Raw genomic sequence first — 18,353 nt, 5'->3', positions numbered from 1 at the left:
TGTGGAACGTTCTTTCAAGAAATTTGGCTTTGAAAGGGGGAGAAATGGAGCTGTAGCTAGAGGGAGGGAACTTTTTTCTTTTTTTTGATGAGGAAGAATTGGAATATTTTATGCTGATGGGAAGAGCTGGGGAAGTAGGATGGATTGGAGATAAAGGAGAGGCAGGGTCAGTACAAAGACAGGAAGGAGGTCCGTCCAGAGCAGGGGTGGGGACGAGCACTGACCAGCCGGAGCCCCTCCTCGCTTGGGCCTGCAGGTGAAGGAGAAGCTGGGCGAGCACCTGGGTCTCGTGGGCAGAGGTTTTGGGCATCTTGTTTGATGGGTTCTGTTTTCTGTGAAGTTTGCAGTGAGCTCATCTGATAAAAATCAGGGCCGGGTTGGTGAGGTTGGAGGTTTACATGTGGAAGGGGAGATGCGAGGCAGCCACTGCAGAGAGTGGTGGACAGAGCTGTTCCAGGAAAGAGAATAGTTGCTGTGCAGAGAGCTTCGTCCTCTCCCCGGCCTCCCCCGTTATGCCAGGACCATCCACAGACACTGGAATAATTCTGAATCAGGAGCTTTGTTCATAATGATAAGTTCACAGTAGCTCAAACCCAGATTACGGTTGATCAAATGGATTTTGAGAAATTAAAAGAAAAAATAAAATCTAAAAGCAATTTTTGTTTTAAAATTCATTTTGTTAATAATTTAAATATTTTGTTAAAATTTTTCCCCAAACGAAGATAATGAATTCTCTCGTTTTGTTTGGCTTTAGACGCTCATTGTGGCCTGGATCCGCGCAAACCTGTGTGTGTACATTTCTCGAGAGCTCTGGGACGACTTCCTTGGTGTGCTGTCGTCCCTCACGCAGTGGGAGGAACTCATAAATGAGTGGGCCAACATCATGGACTCCCTGACGGCAGTGCTCGCAAGAACTGTGTATGGAGTTGAGATGACAAACCTACCTCTGGACAAATTAAGTGAACAGAAGGAAAAGAAACAACGAGGCAAAGGTATTTCCCTTCTTACCGGGTAACACCAGGTGTCTGAGGCATCAGGGAAGGAGTGTGTATTTATACATCTAGGCAGTTAGTGCATGGAATCTCAGCGTTACATCAGAGAATCACAGAGTGCAAAAGGTAAAAACAGCCCACTTGCTTAGGGGATACGTAACTTTTCGGGGTCCTAAGACCTGGGGAAACATTCTCCTCCAAAGACTCCTCAAGGGTACGTTGGTTTTTGTGGGACACGACCACCTCAACAGTAGCCTTATTGTAGGCTGTGTAAGTTAGCTTCTGCTGTGTGACAAGTCACCTCAAAATGTAGTGGCTTAAAAATAACAGCCGTTTATTTAGATTATGATTTATGTGTTGGCAGTGTGGGTGGGACTTCGTTGGGCAGTTCTGTTGGATTCACTCCTGTGTTTGCAGTCAGCTAGACGAGTGATTGTCAACCTTTTTCATCTCATGGCACACATAAGCTAATTACTAAAATTCTGTGGCACACCAAAATATTTTTTGCTAATCTAAAAAAAAAGTATAATTTTTATTGATTTACAAAAAAAAAAATAATAGTAATTTTCTACCTTTTTGCTCCAAGGTGACTTTAAAAAAAAAAATCACAAGCCTGTATATGTATATAAGGATTTCTAGCACCAAGAATTAACCAATCAGATGCAACCTTATTATGCGATGTGACTAACAAGATGCAGCTCTATTATATGACCTATATATTTATGGTTCAAGTCATGGAATTTGCACCTGACGGCTACTGTTGTGTTGGCTGATGTCATTTTTTTATTTGACAGTCTAAGGGAAAAGAGGTCAGTGCCCCTGACTAAATAGTCAAGTATTGCACTGCTTTAATAATTCTTTCAGCAACCTGTTGAAAATCCCTGAGCTAGACTGTGAAATCATCAGCCAAGCAGCTCTGTTTCTAGGGCTTGGCTAGCCGTCAGCTGGGGCACTGGGGGCGACTGGACAGTGGTGCATTTCACATCTCTGCTTGCTCAGTTTTGCTACCAAAGGAAGTCATATGATGAAGCCCGTAGTCAGTGCGGGAGAGGGCAAAAGAGAAAGTTTATACTGGGAGGTAAGAATGAATTACAGTGATTAATTGTTGGGGGTAATTAATGTGGCTGCTGTTTAGAATATCTTCACTGCAGTCTGTGAGTGGCTTCCCAGAGCATCAGTTAGTAAAAGCAACTTAGTAAGAAGTGAAAATAAAGTAGTTTAAGCACATGGTATTCCAGTGGAACAGTTTTAATTTTAGTTTAGATTTAGACTGTCTAATGATTTTCTAACATATTTTAGCAGCAGATCCCTTCTTCTCCCCATTTGAAGCTATACAGAGCCTTTCCTAAAAATACATATATTAGCTTGGAGATTAGGGATTGAAGTAGGGTCAGGGAGCCAAGAACCTGCGCCCTTGGCCTCTGTCTTTGCCCTGTAGCAGCGCTGAGGGCCCCTGTGTAAACCCAAGCCTAAGAGGGTCAGGGTGTTTCTAGCCAGGAACTTAAGGCTTTGGTTCTCAGCCTAGAACAGAGGCTGCCTGACTAGAGGTGCCTTTCAGGATGGAGGGGAGTTGCTGAGACAGGACAGGAGGTAAGGATTTTCTCAAACTAAGCACATTCCCTGCCCCCTGAAATTCTTGTAATCTGCCCTCTCCCTCAGCACCCACAATATTTTTTCCTCCCACTGTGTGAACACAAAGTTATGCGAAAAGATAGGCTTGACTTAGGAAGGTAAACAGCTTCAAAAACACTATTCTTGAAAGGACACAGAAGGCATTTTATTTAATTAATGACCATGGAGCATATTTCTTATTTATTTTTTATATTGCTTTAGTCTAAAAACAGATTTAAATGTTCATTATAGAAACACTAGCTTTCTAAGGACTTGTGGAACCTGTGTGTGAAAACAAGCCACAGGCGGCAGCCACCGGCCACCTTGTACCTGTGCAGAGACCTCTTAGTGTCCCATTCTCTTTTCTCCTCTATTTCTTTTGGATTCTTGACCACTCATTTGAAATATTTGACCAGAGCAATATGAGAGGAAAGAAGAGAATTTGAATCACAGAACTGTAGTATCTTATTGTTTTGGAGCTTCGCTAAAATAGGATTTTGTATTATTTGTAGGTTTTCATTCTCCCTGCTCACCTTGCTGTCTGTAATTGGAGAGCATGGGCATACATTCCCGTCGGGGATGTGGAGAGCGTGGCACCTACCGAATGGAGTACTATTCTAAAATTAGGGTCTCTAATTTTCTGGTTTATGAAAGTAGTTTTTGGAGCGGCAGTATAACTTCATTTAACATTATTCTTATATTGAGAAAGGTTTATTGATATGTTTTTTTTTGTATAGTGGAGTGAGTACTGTGAAGGTAGGGTAATTTTCATGAGACTGTTGGAGATGCTTGAAAAATACTTTGGCAATAGGGATTTTAGATTACTGATACATGAATAACTTCCTAAATTACAGTAGAAGGAAGTGGTATCTAATTTGCAACAAGAGAAACTGCTGATTGTATATACTTGTAGGTATGAAATTTGCTGAGCAACATAGGCTATGGAATGAAGAATAATGAATTCAGCCTTCAGATTCTTTTTCTTGTCTTATCCGTCATCAGGCTGCGTTCTGGATTCTCAGAAAGGAGCCACCGTGGGGAGGTCCTTTTCTCTCAGCTGGCGGAGCCACCCGGACGTGACCGAGCCGATGAGATTTAGGAGTGCCACCACGTCTGGGGCACCGGGAGCTGAGAAAGCAAGAAATATCGTTCGCCAGAGAGCAACCGGTAAACATTTATTTAAATATTTCCCAAAGGTATAGTTGCTATCTAAAGTGGATTTATAGGAATAAAATATTGTGAAAGTTTTAAAATTCTCAGAAGTTAAAAGCTGGACCTTTTGTTAAATGAGATTTCTCTGTATCTTTTTAACTTTCTGTTTTGGTTACTTTCAAAACACAATTTGTTGTATTTATTTCCAAATCCTTCATCGTGGAAAGGACTTAATATTGAGTGAGATGTTGATTTAGAGCGAGATATTGGTGCAGAAGAGATAAAGGGGATATTGATTTGAACTTTGAGGAAGCAGAGTCTTAGTAATCACACAGCTAGTTGCATTACTGTTGTGTTGAACAGTATGAATCTTGAGAGAGTGTGGCATCTTGTTCCCGCGACGGACCGGAGGGTAACCTGCTGTTTTCAGGACTGGGTGGAGACATTTAAAGTCTTTGCATCTTTGGAAAATTGAGGTTTACATGCCTATAGATGTCCTTAACAGCCAGTTAGAATGAACAAGAACCCCAGTTAATCAGACTGCTTTGCTATACTATACTCTTCAAACAAAAAGAGAAATCTTCAAAAAGTAAGCTTCTGTCCAGTATTTAATAAGAACAAATAAAGCACAGCCCCCCCCCCCATGTCTTTGAGGCTGTAACTTAAGTTTAAAACAAATGTATTTGCGTTTCCAGTAGGTCTCCACGTTAGTAACACCCTATAATCTAACTCATGTTACAGTATCCTCTAGTCATACACCCCTTACAGTGCTTAGTAAGCACAGGCTTAGCACAGATGACTTAGCATCCTGTTGGGGTTTTATGAAAATACCCCTTAACCCTAAGGGCTCATACCTTTCGCTATAGCATGGTCATTATCACCTTCCTTATATTCACCTCTTACTCAACTCCTTTCTGTTTTCCTTCCTCCTCTCCCGAGGAGAGTTCCTACTCCTGGTAACAGGCAACTTTTGGGAGGCTTATTCGCTGATTTCTTTTCTCATCCCCCCTCCTGAAACTCCTTTCTTCTATCACTGGGTTTTTAAAAGGAAGAGATCAGATAGAAGTTTCTGCCAGAGGTGGCATCATGCCTGAGCTGCCCAGGCTTCCTGCCCTCCCTGTCCCGTACAACCCTTGGATTCTATGATAATAATAGTGATCATTCAAAACACTTTTTAAAACTTTATTCTCATATATTTTTATGAGCAGCAAATTATTGGACAGTGCATATTTCATATGCCACTGCTTGGCCAAAACACAGCCATAGAAGAGAGTCCACCTTAGCTTTTCAACAGATATTTTAGACCAGTGATTGGAGAGAGGGAACGGTACGTTTTAGGAAATCCTCAGCACGTTTATGCCAGGGAGCATCTGTTTATCACTGTCCTCAGGGTCTGAAAATCCATGGTATTGCAAAAATAATAACTTTTACAAAAACATAAAGGTATTCGCAGAGTATGTCACTTAAAAATCATAAACCTGGCCTTTGGGAGTTAATTAAATTAAAAACACTTGAAACCGTAACCTGTAAAAGATACTGAAGATGAGAGCTATTGAGTTGAATATAGCTATAATCTTTATGTATTTTACATACGAATTTCCTATTTTATGTTACATTTTAAAAATTATAAATTAAAATTAAAAATTATAAAATTGTAAATCTTTTTCTTACCTATGAAAGCAGTGGTCTGTGAAGATTTTATTATATCATGTTATTTTATAAAATTAACCTATATAATCTAAATATTAGTGGTTTTACTCAATTCTGTTATTTTTATGTTGTATAGTAATTTACCTTTTTCTGTTTTAAAAAGGCCCAGAATATTTTTATGGTAGATTTTGACTTGCATCAAGGCCACCTTTTAATGAGAGAACAGCAAGGAGCTCATGAAGTTAGTTTTTGCTGCGTTTAGCATGAAGATATTTATTGTGGAAGACCCATTTGAAAGTGATCTTTTCCCCCCCAGTCTCAGTAAGAGAATAATTGAAGGTTATTATATTATGATTTTCCCCACAGACTACTCTTAGTTTGAGAAATGTCAGTGATGTTGGCAAGAGGGGAATATAAAATGAGGAATTTCAAGTAGGGAAATGGCAGCTTAACAGAGATTGTACTAGTGTGTAAGTTAAAAGGACCAGCAGGGAGAATCTTAAAGAATTATAAAGTAAACAACAAAAAAGAATTATAAAATAAAGCTTTGTTACTGAGTGTGAGTAGTGCTAAAATTTTAGATGTATAAAATGAGTGATTAAAGCAAGTCAATTTCCACACAAAATAATTATTCTATAGTTTATTATTTCTGAAATATCTAGTGATCAGTTTTGGGAAAATGCCCAATCATTTGATTTATAAGAGGAAAACTTTTTAAAATAACACTCCAATAAATTTGTCTCTGACATTGAGAGTTGAACAGATCTTTTAGGAAATTTCAAGTCAGTTGGATGTGTAGATGGACGTCGTTACACTTAGGTTTTATTTTACACATTTGGGAACTAAACTGTCATTGCATTGTAGGTAGTCCTTTAGAACTGGGAGTTAGACCTGGGAATTCTGATAGCCAGCGGATTGGGGAGAAGACAGCAAAGGAAAAAGTTTGTTTCACCTTTTGTACATGTGTCACTACTGTTTGTAGTTCTATTTCATTAATGTTAAAATCACGTAAAGATAACAAAACAGGTAAATCTTTATATTTTGTTCTGAGAATAAACTGATTTTACTGGTGGTGGTTTCAGACATGAGGCACATTTTCTTCTGGGCCCATCTGTTTTCTCAGATGGCCACTTGAATAGCAGTATATAGGAAACTTCAGAGCACCATGAAGCTCATAGCAGGGAATTATGAATTTCAGAAGCATGAAATGTGTTGGGAAAGGATGGGTTTCATGGAAATTTTTCTTTTTTCCATTTATCAAATCTTTTAATTTTTAACTTGACTTTTATGTGTTAAGCTGTTTGGGTATTTAATTTACTAAATGGTTTGCTTTTGGATATAGTCAGCTCTCAGTAAACCAATTTTTGAATCATGTATTATTTATAGAACACTTTCAATCTCAGGCTAGATTTTCCCTCCCTTGCTGTGGATTTTTGAATTTTTGTCTGTGTTCTTTAGGAAGGGACAACTGATTAGAACGTCTGCCCAGATAAACAGCCCGAGTGTGAATCTGGTACCCAGTAGAAAACAAGGGAAGACTAAACATGGAAAGCCCTCTAAAATAAGATCGATCCTTAGTAAATTCCCCATTCTCCCACAGCATCAGAATGACTGCGAGCGCTCTGTACTGCCTGCCTTCCGAGTTTAAAATGATCTCCTTTAAGTACAGGGCGTGGCAAAAGTAGGCCTGCAGTTGTTCTATGGAAAATAATACGATGACTAATAATATTATAAGAATAAACTCTGTTTCGCATATGCACAACTGTAAACCTACTTTTGCCCAGCCTTGTATTTAAAGAGCCCAGAAAAAACGGTAATGATGAAAAAAGGAGTGAAAGATCCTGACGTTCTTCTGACATAATTGTTACTTTATCTTTCCTGGAAGCTAAGAGAAGCCAGTCTATCAGCAACTGTGTCCACCTTTCTGGGGCTTTGCCTGCCACTAAAAGCGTCCCGCTCCTCCACACCGTGAGCGCTCTCTTCCCTGGTCTCTCTCCCTCCTCTTGCTCTCGCAGGCTGTCAGGTACTGTAATGCTTTCTCCTGTGTCTGTCGGTGTCCGGGCGGCTCCGCTTGCCCCCGGGCCTTGCTTCCTTCCTTCCTTAATATCCCCACGTCACGCGTGTGTGCCCGGGCATTGCACTTTGCGCTTATTTTCAATAAATATTAAAACTTGTTTTTATGCAGTTAGATGTTCAGTTGCAATTAATGGTCAAGAAAAATTTCTGTAGCACCGCTGGTCTTTGCAGTCCCTGTTAAGAAGGATAAGAGGATTTTTTTGGCCCATAGTTTTTATTTTTATTTTTTAAATATGTTTTTATTGATTTCAGAGAGAGGAGGCTGGAGAGGGAGAGAGAGAGAGAGAGAGAGAGAGAGAAATCAATGAGAGAAGAAACATCCATTGGATCGGCTGCCTCCTGCACGCCCCCTACTGGGGATCGAGCCCACAACCCCGGCATGTGCCCTGACCGGGAATCAAACCTTGATCTCCTGAATCATAGGTCGATGCTCAACCTCTGAGCCACGCCGGCTGGGCAAGCAGAAGATCGTTTTATTGAGAATAAGAACTATGGTTCTTAGAAAGTACTTTTCTCTAGTAAATATTGGAGGTGAAACACATTAAGAATGGTACATGGGAAGATGGGCACCAGTCAGTTAAATTACTAATGTGCATTAACTGCTTGATAATTTGGTTTTCAAAAAAATACTGCTGCCTAGAGATGATTACTAAAGTATTTAAAATAGTTTTTGCTTTCTATTTGGCTGATATACACCCAAAAGGAGTTTTTTTCATGGTTTAAAGTTTTTGTTTTTCACAGGCCATTTTCTCCCCATATTATTTCATTTAGGTTTTTACTAACTTGTCTGGAATATGTTCTCAGAAGAAATCTCTTCCTGTTAGTAATCTCACTTTGGACACTTTTCTCATTCAGTATTATATTTTAGGTTACTCAGATTCTTTTAAAAAAAAAAAAAAAATCTTTATTCATTACAGAGAGAGGAAAGGAGAGGGAGAGAGAGAGATAGAAACATCAATGATGAGAGAGTCACTGATCAGCCGCCTCCTGCACACCCCTGACTAGGGATTGAGCCCGCAACCCGGGCATGTGCCCTGACCGGGAATCGAACCCCGATCTCCTGGATCCTAGGTCGACGCTCAACTGCTGAGCCATGCCCGGCCAGGCAGGTTACTCAGATTCTTGATTCCCATGTGCACGTGCAGTTTTCCAACAGAAGTGGAATACTATTTAGACCAGTGCTTCTCCACTGGGGGTGATTTTGCCCTCTAGGGAGCATTAGGCAATGTCTAGAGACATTTTTCATCGTCACAACTGGAGCAGTGCCACTGACATCCAGTGGGTGGGAGCCAGGGATGCTGCTAAACATTCTACAACGCACAGGGCAGCCCCACCACAAAGAACTGTCCCACCCAAAATAGCAAGAGTGCTGAGGCTGAGTGACCCTGATGCAGGCCGGGCTGGGTGTGTGTTGCCCAGCCTTTGGCGTGCTCATTCCTGGCTCTGTGGCACAAAGGGCAGCGACTCTGCAGTGTGGTGACGTGGAGACCAGTCTGCTCTGTGTTCTTTCTGTTTCATGTGACTGCAGTAGTGAGCCCCTCCTTTATTAAAGTGATGCCATTGTCTTTTTTGTTTTGTTACAATTTTGAACCCATTTATTTTTGTGTGTGAAGTGGCTATTAACAAGTCTATATAAGCTTAGAATTCCAATTAAAAGCAGTGTTTCCACGCAAGTCTTCGGGGCTCAGTTGTATGTCATGTATCGGGGAGCAGCACTGAATTTGGCACAGGATGCAGTGACCTTATTTGCAGCTTCCTAGCAGTCCCCCTCAGTGGCTGTTTTTCAGCATGCTCTGGCTGCACACATACCAGCTTCTGTGCGGACACTTTTAATCTCAGCACCAAATCCCAGGGCTATTTGGACACAGTCACGCCAACAATTCAAATCTAGTCTCTCTTTCAACACCCACTGAACGCCCATGAACCTTAAAAATGACCGGGTAAGCTGAATTCAGTCTTTCTGTCCAGTCTCCCTGGCCTCATCAGCGCTGGATCCAGAGTGGCAGGTCTGCATTTTTTAAAACTCCTTGCAGCACACCGGTTGAAAATCACTGGTCTGTAGTGCTTACAGGCCATGCACGTGGTAGATTTTCTTTTTCTTTTAGGAACATTGTAATAGTAGTAATCAGAGAATCTGTGGTCTTCCCTCATTCTAAAAGAGACTTCATGGGACCCAGTGGAGAGCCTCACGTAGCTGCCTCTGAGTCTGCTTCTCAGGCTTCCAGATGGCACTTCTCATTGGCAGGAGGTGCTTGTTGGTCGGGCCAGGCTGATTCAACTTTGGACCTTGGGGAAACATCAAGATGCTGAATTGGTTTACATCTCTTGCGCTGTTACAAGGGCAGGTTGGCGTCATGCACAGCACTTTAAAAGATAGGAAATTCATATTAATTTTGCTTATGCAACCTTGTGTGAGGCGTAAACGGAATCCAGAATTTTGGTTATTGAAGAATGCATCTCACTCATTCTTTGAAAAGTGGCGAGACATTTGGAATAAATAGAAGTTTCTGAAGAGTTTTCACACTTAATTTAATCATGCTGATTCTTCTCTTAGTGGGAAAAATGTAGTTGAGTGATCCGCATTTGAACGGTTTTCTGCTGTTTAGAATGGAACTTTAGAAAGCAGTGGTTTAAGAATGGTACTGTGTAGCTTACACTGTCAAGAAGCTGGGCCATGCGTTTAGAGTTTGGGTTACTGGCTTAGCTGTGCCTGGGAGGAAGCCAGGGATGTGGTGAATCTGAGATAGCGCTTAGCTCTTGGAAGTGGTTCAAACGGAAATCGTGTTATATTCAAAACAATGCATTAGAACCTGCAGAATTTATAATGTAACTATAGATTGTTTTTTCTACTTTGAATATTGGATAGTCCTTTATCTTGATATTTGCATGTCAGTGTTAAAATGGTTTTAAATATATTGTGAAAGAGTAACTGCTGCCACAGATACTGTAGCATGGGAGCAGCTTTCACAGCTTTAGTTGCTCTTTCTAACAAATAAAAGGCCAGCAGAGGGAGCTCAAGAACCGTTTTTGTTGTCTTTTAAAGGAAATGCATCAAAAAAATGGTTTTGGTGTTCATTTATTCACTTATACAAAACATACATTGAGTGTATATTTAGTACAAAGGGTTGGAAAGCCAAGAAATTTATTCCTACAAATCAGGAAAGTGGGATAGGTAAAACTTCAATTTCTTTTTTCTGCACCGTATCACTTAACGGTCAACCGCAGGAGTAGCTTAGGGTTCCAGTAGCACAGCAGCCCTCGCGGCACGTTTGCCTTTGTTGTTCTCTCCTTCCTCCCCCTCGTCATGGGTGCTCCCACTCTCACCGCTGCTGGCCATTGCTGCTGGCTTGGACTTTCTCCATCTGAGAAGCCCCACCAACGGTTTTACAGAAATAAAGTCTTAAACTCGCACCAGGCCCGACTGTTGGGCAGGCCGACCAGCTGGTGATGGCAGGCTCTTCCTCCGCCTGCTGTGTTGCGGACCAGGGGCGCCCCTTGAATTTGGAAGCCGTGGTGCTGTGGCTGTGTTGCATCCCACCAGATGGCGATGTTCTTTAGCTTTAAAAAGATGCTGCCAGCTTTGGCCCAGCTCTTACTTGTCTGCTCATAGTCCAGAAACCAACATCTACCAGTTTTTGGCATCGCGTTTAAGTGAATAAAACTCACTCTTCCCACCATCCATAAAAACTGGCACTTGCCAATTGCTTTTTAGAGAATCACGGAGCTCTTGGGCTCCCTCTACTGATACTGGATTAACAAGTCGATTCATTAACAAATATAAACGCTTCCCAGAAGGTTTCAGAGTCTTGCATAATTAGGATAAACAGCGCAAGAGGAGAGCCAGAAGGGGCTGGTCGCTTGGTGCTCTCTGGCTTCTGTTGCCTGATGCTGAAGAGCCTGGAAATAGAGCTGTGAGAAGGACTTGCCCGTGCCTGGGGATGTGTGGGTGGATCACAGAGGTCTGTGTTTCCCTGTGGGAAATTAACAGTTCTTGGCCGGTCAAGAGGAGAGCAAAGACATCCTGGAAAGACAAGACTTTAATGAGTTTGTCTACTCTCGTACCTTGGCTTTCCTCTGCTTATACCTCACTCAGCTTCCTTTCAGTGTCTAAACTTAGACTGGGGCCCAGTACTCTGAATTATAAGTAAAGGCTCACACAGATTTCATAGTTTTGAGGCCTGGTAACTTGTATCAGTGTACTTTAAGTGGAATTTTTATTTGGATAGTATAAATAAAGGAGCAACCTTTTGTTGAAATCCTCTCTCTCACATTTAGAATCTTCCTACATACAACTTCTTGTTTGGGGTGAACCTGAACTTGGGTTTGTGGCTCAGATTAAAGGGTTATACAGAGGCTGGCAGATTGACAGTGAGTCTTATTTCTGGTAAGGAATTGGGTGACACTGCCAGGTAAGATGATACAGGCTGCCTTTTGATCAGTTGCTGCTTAGGAGTGAAACTTCAGCTAATTAAACCTTTGGAAATAGGATGTTCTAGTTACACAGATGTAAAGTTTCATGACTTCGTGAGAAAGCGTGGAGTCTGGTGAGGGATGTAATGGTGAGATTCACATGCGGGACCACATGGTGAGTCCTATAGGAGGGGTGCCCAGGCCACATGGGAGAGAGGGAGGAGGGAACAGGTGGGAAATTAACGTAGAGGAGTGAGCAGCAGGAGGGGGACAGCAGGTGCCCCGTAGGCCAGGGCTGCCGGAGTCTAAAGTGAGTGCGAGGGCTCCTCGTGCAGGGTCAAGCCTGTGCGGTGAGGCCAAGGAGAGCCCTGTCCTCGGAGGAGCATGGGCCTGACTGTACAAAGTTGGCGGGCTCGGCAGGAGAGGGGTGGAGCAGTCAGGTCTTTGTTTTAAAGGGACCTCTTTGGGGCCCCATAGAGGATAGATAGGAGGGTGGCAGGAAAAGGGACAGTGACCAGTTAGGAGATTCTTATAATAACCTGGGCAAAGATGATGCTGCACCAAAGCTGGAGTTCTAGAGAGAGAAGGCTGTGTGATCTTCCAGTGCCTTGGGCTGTCTTTGGAGATTAAAATGAACTGTGGAAGTTTAGAAACGAGCTAGGGGGGCACTGGCTCTCTAGGGCAGTGTAGTTGTAATAATGCTGATGAGACGATGAGGTGGGAAGTGCTCATCTGTGGCTTTCTGTTTTATGCCATGTGTGTATTGATTCTCTAGAAAGGCCAGCGGATCGTTTTTGTACTTCGTTGATTAATTCAACATTACATTTGGTGATATAAGCTATTAAATAATTATCATGTTTTATTTTGGACAGTTGTGCATTTATCTAGTAAAAGGAATAATAGAATTGAAATCCCCAGGTTTCCTTTTATCTTCCTCGAGAGAGGGAGAGAGAGCACACGGGCACTGATTTCTACACCCCATCCCGTGTATCTCCTGGATCTCTTTCCTGGGCTTGCCTGTCCCTGAATTCCAAATAACTTTTACAGTTTCCAATCATTTCTGTGGCTTTTCCTCTTTTTTTTTCTCCTTCATTTAGATTAAAAAATAAAATGCTGTGTAGAATTTTGAAGGAAAATCTATTCTTGGAGTAGAATATTAGTGTTAACAAGTGTGGGAAACTTTATGATGTAAATGCAGATTATCTTACTGCACAATTTTTGTGGGGGGAAAAAGTGTATCTGAAATTAAGGTTTTAGAATCAGTTGTTTTAAGTGGTGAGATTATTTTAAACATTTTGAAATACATCTCTACGTGTTTTGTGCTAATGCCCACAGAAATGGAAGAAGGCCAGCCGTCAGAATGTGCCCCTGCGGGCGAACCTGGCCACCTGGTGGCGGAGCAGCCGCAGCAGTTCGTTCGGAGCAGCAGCACACCCGACGTCACTGAGCCGCTGCGCTCGGAGCCTGCTCAGGGTACGCAGGAGCCTCCGTCATTAGTGCAGAGTTGTAGACTGCCTGGGAAGAAGCTGCTGCTTTCCACATTCATTCTAAGTATTTACTTCAAGGGAATTGACTTTTTAAGTTTGGATTGCGAGGATGTGATTTCTGCCATTAACATATTTTCACTATTTACTTGAATGCATTTATCTAAATTACATATACATATGTCCACTTTTCCAGTGTGGCATGTTTGAGAACCAGAAAGATGTCCAGAGTGGCCGGAGCAGGCGGGAAGCAGGGAGAGCAGCAAGTTCGGTAGAAGGCAGGACGGGCTAGGCAGATGTGGGAAAGGGCCACGGGGAGGCCACAAAAGTTGACAGAGTGGAGAGCTGCCCAGGCTTGTGAAAAATTTTATTAACTTCTTACAGACTTTGCTGAGGTTGAACAGAATAACTCGTAATAGCATTAACTTGCACAGTTTCTCCAACAACTTTCAGCAGTGACATGGTGTGGAAAGCAAAGGGGCAGATGGTTTGACCTATAAACAGTAAACAGTGTATGTATTTTCCAGTGAAAGGGAATGCGTAAGTACTGTCTGGAGTCAGTGAACATAGTTATTTGGTTTAGTTTCATGGGTTATATTAAGAAATAAGCCAACCTTCTCTTTCTACAAGGTATCTCACAGTTCTTAATGCCAGGGTCGTGCTAACCTCATCAAATGAGTGGGGAAGTATTGCCTCTCAGAAATCCTCTTGAAATAAGAAAATACAGTAAAGAATAACTTGAGAAATACATTATCTGAAGATTTTCTCCGAAAGGTTTCTCGTAAGATTATTGTGATTCCTCCCCCCATATATATTTGGTGGAACCCACCATTTGCCTGGAGTTTTCTGTGGGAAGGTGTTAAAATACCATTCACATTTTAAAACTATTATAAGACTATTCAGATTTTCCTTTCTCGTTTTGATTTCGATAAGTTTGTTTTTCTAGGAATTTATTCAACTTGTGTATTTTTTCAAATTCATTGGTTCCAGACCATTCACAAAATCCTTTGATGATCTTTGTAACGTTTGCAGGCTGTGTGGTGACAGTCCCTTTTTAGTTACTGATTCTGGATATTTGTTCTTTCTCTCATCAGTCTTTATCCTTGAGAAACACCGAGCCACCTCCCCGGTTTCCCCTGTGTCAGCTCTCCTGGCACCCAGGCAGCTCTTCTCTGAGATCTCTTCCCCAAGCCCCCGCACGGGTCTCCTTGCCTTTGCCTGGGCAATGTGATGTGCTCAGCGGGCCTGTTGGCCACAGCGAGTGGTACTCAGCCCTTTCTCATAAAAGTTCTCTGTGGGCCAGAGACCAGATTTTTATTCATCGCGTGCACTTGACCCATAAGCTACCAGTTTGCCAGACCTATGCCTCCTGTTTTATGTGTCTTAGAATATCTAAATTTAATGATTGCCTATATATGAAAATATTTTTCCAGTGTTACTATCTGAAATATTCCCTCTGTTGATTTTTTTTTTCCCCCCACCAAATCTCTAGGTCAAAAGGTAGAAAATGTGCAGACTTTGAGTTCTTTGGAGCCTAAGCCTGTTCAAGAGAATAAAGGACATGTGAGGAAAGAATATGAAGGAATAACAGTAAGATACTTTCAAACTAAATTTGTCATTAAAAATAAACATGTAAATTACCGGCACAATGTAAATAAATTTATTAATGGCAGTAATCGGTTTTTTAAAAAAAATTTCCATTTAGGTAGGTCATAAGGCCATACAACATTGGCATCTTTTAAAGTCTTACTTGCTTTCCATATAAAATTGTAACCACATACAGAGAAACTAACATGAAACAGATTCACCAGCTCGTGTGTACCTGGCACACTGTTTTTAATGGTGTATTCTTGCCTTTCAAACATACATTCAGATCCCTTATTCCTCACATCATTTTAGGTAGTAGCCTCCATAGGACACGAGTTGATAGATAAAGTCAGTTTTTGCAAAGATCTGTTATGGTTTCTTTTTTTAAAAAATATGTAAAATAGCATTTTAAAAAACAAATGTAAAGCATAAAAAAGGAAATTTAAAAGGAGCCTGTTACTTATTTATGCAGATAACTCCTATTTATTCATTTTTTAAAAATGTGGTATATATTCATAGAAACCTCAAGCATCATAGAAGGGTACGAAATAGAAAGCAAAAGCCTCTTGCTTGCCTGGAAGGTGACCAGGGTAAAGTTTCTTCCATCTTTATTTTTAAAAAGGGCCTATAACAGCTTATATAGCTATATTCCGCATGTGTGTGTATTATGTATGCATATTTCAATCACATAAACTTTACCTATAAACCGAACACTCAGCTTAAAATCGAGAACATTTCCAATGGCGCTGCTCTGGCGCGTCAATTCCTCCCTTGTCCCCTCAGACAGCAGCGTCCCCTCGGCTTTGTGTCCAACATGCCCTTGCTTTGCTCTGTAGTCCCCCCCCCCCCACGCTCCCTGCTTTACTCTCTGTCTCACAGTCCTGGACTTCCCTTGCCTACATGTAGGACATTCATTCTCTTTGGATATTCAGCCCAGAGGTGAAAGGTCAGATATGAGGAACTTCCGCCAGGTCCTTTGTCCATCTCCCTCCCTCTCTCCCTCACCATTGTTCTCATGGTCTCCTAAGGTCATATCCTTTTGTGATTTGATTTCATTCCCCTGCCATGTGGCAGCATTGTTCTTATTTTTTCTCCCCCCCCCCATTTTTTTTTTTGCCAACAAAAGCCTTACGTGCTCATCCCTGAATCACCCTACCAGTGCCATAATAACTTTCTTCTCAACGCTAATCTATCCTGCAGGTAACTGCTAGACTTTCCTTTCTAGTAGTGTTTTCAGTCGCAATAAGCTATCGTCTGGAACATACGGTTGCTCATTTCGTCAGCACTGGCTTGAAATTTCTACACCTGATCCTGAAGGTGGCCTGCATTTCCTGGTGTTTTTCCCCTTCACCTCACGGCCCTGCTCGACCTGCTGTGCTCAGCATCTTTCCCTGCACGTTCCTTGCGGATTCCCCTCGGTGCCTCCTGCCTTCTCTCTAACACCTCACGTCTGTTGCCTTCTTGCACACCTGTGCTGTAGTGTGAGCCAGCCAGGGAGACACAGTTCCGCATACCTTGTAGAGAGAGTTTATTTGCATATTTTGCTTATGTACCTTGCATTTTGTGCAATTTGTGTATGTTTTGTCTCTCCAAGTAAGTCATAAATTTTAGGGGATACAGAGTGCCTCCACAGGTTTTAGTGCTGTCTGTCTAACACAAGGGCCAGTGCTGAGTGGTACTCAGGAAAGTGTTTCCTGGTTAACATGGAAGGCACTGAGTGGCCTTTAGACAAGTCTCGGTGGAGCTATGCCTTCCCTGCCAGCACACTCACCGTTTGTGGGCATCTTAGGCCTTCTGGAGAACTGCATTCACTGTATGTGTGTGCTTGAGCAGAGGGACAAATAGAACTTTAAAATAAATTATTTCCATATAATTTGGCATTTATTCTCAGCAGATCAGTTTAATTGAATGACAGTTGACAAAGCAGAAGCCATAAATCCCAGCTCTCGAGTAATTTATAATTCAGTTATAGTAATTTGTGAACACATCCTTCAAATGGAAAACAGCATTCAGTTCTTGTTGTTGCTATTATTATCAATTGTTTCTTTGTCTTTAGAAATGTGAACTAGAAACCTACTTAACAGTCTTGTAAAAATTAAAACTTTCCTGTAACATATGCAATATTTCTTTTTGTCTGAAGATCTTAGTTCGAAGAAGCAGCAGCTCTGCTGAATTGGATTTAAGAGATGATTTGCAGCAGACACAAGGAAAATGTAGGGACAGACAGAAGAGTAAGTTCCAGGAAACATGGTCTGAGTTCGTCCAAATTCAGAGTCAGTGTACTTCGTTTCTTTCCTCCTTTCTAACTTGGATGATATCATCTGAAGAGACATGGTTGCGAAATGGGGAATTTTTATTCCTGGAATTTCAGGATTGATGGACAGTTAGTTCACACATATAATAAAAACAGTCCCAGTCGGTTACCTGAGCCCCCAGGCATTTTCCCAAGTGAGCAGACAGACCAAGAAGGAAAAATGACCTTCCCTAGGAAGTTCCCACCAGCTAGGAGCAAAATGCTTCAGACAAATGTTGAAGTCAATAGTATAAGTATTTAAAAAATAAAATTTGATTGGAATCCTGACCCATGTTATCATGTACTATAAAATGGCCCTGTTATCATGGCCCTAATACTCCGCTTTCCCGAGGGCCTCCTTTTCAGAGCCGCATGACAAACAGCTCAGGTCCAGGGTGCGTCTTGGCTGGCTGTGGAGGGGTTCTCTCGGCAACTCCTTCAGATCCTGCTGGCTTAGGGTTCTGTGGCGATGAAGTAAGAGACCTAGAAGTGGGTGACTAGGACAACTTTCAGTTCTCTTCAGGTGAAGAGAGGGCGGCAGATTAGCAGCAGCAAGGCTGGGGACTGTCGGCAGCAGATGCAAAAGGCAGCTGAAAGAGTGAGCAGACCAAAAGGGTAGACACATAAAATTGTTAGGAAGTAGACAGGCGACCTGGAGAAGCAAACTGTCTAGCTCTGTTTTGTGTTAGACAAAATAGCCCTATAAGGCTTAATAGCCTTTGAAAGCATCATTGCAGTATGACAGACTACAACTTCTTAGTATATAAAGGGGAGACTTCCTATTGGAGAAAATGTTTTGTGGTAGAACACCTGCTCCCCCAGTGATCCTGGGTGATCCAGCCTAGGGTGAGGTCTACACATCGGGCTCAAGATGGAAAGCCTCGTTAGGCTCTTCTAGCCAGCAGAATAAACGTGCATTTGTATCAGCCAGTCCCCCCGTTTTCTTCTACCCACCCCCATTTTGTAGTTGAATAGGTTTTGGTAGAAAACACAAGGACTTAATGCAATCTTTTGGGTATGTGGTGTCACTGAGTTGAAGCCCCTTGAGAACAATGCCACTTGAGTGATACATAGTGGAACTTGTAATGACTGTTAATG

General features: G+C 41.9%; 1 protein-coding gene across 1 annotated transcript in view; it reads left to right on the top strand.

Annotated features, from left to right (window-relative positions):
* RALGAPA2 (Ral GTPase activating protein catalytic subunit alpha 2) overlaps positions 1 to 18,353 on the top strand; it is a 225,136-nt gene that overhangs the window by 62,557 nt on the left and 144,226 nt on the right. The window contains exons 15-19 of the mRNA XM_087818894.1: positions 755 to 992; positions 3,606 to 3,770; positions 13,227 to 13,364; positions 14,868 to 14,965; positions 17,103 to 17,193. Of these exons, the coding sequence (XP_087675020.1) occupies positions 755 to 992; positions 3,606 to 3,770; positions 13,227 to 13,364; positions 14,868 to 14,965; positions 17,103 to 17,193 (730 nt within the window). The remainder of the gene's footprint in view (positions 1 to 754; positions 993 to 3,605; positions 3,771 to 13,226; positions 13,365 to 14,867; positions 14,966 to 17,102; positions 17,194 to 18,353) is intronic.

Source organism: Miniopterus natalensis, chromosome 7, assembly GCF_054644295.1.
Source record: "Miniopterus natalensis isolate mMinNat1 chromosome 7, mMinNat1.hap1, whole genome shotgun sequence".
Classification (NCBI taxonomy): Eukaryota; Metazoa; Chordata; class Mammalia; order Chiroptera; family Miniopteridae; genus Miniopterus; species Miniopterus natalensis.
Note: the sequence above shows the minus strand (reverse complement) of the source record. Positions and strands in the feature narration are given on the sequence as shown.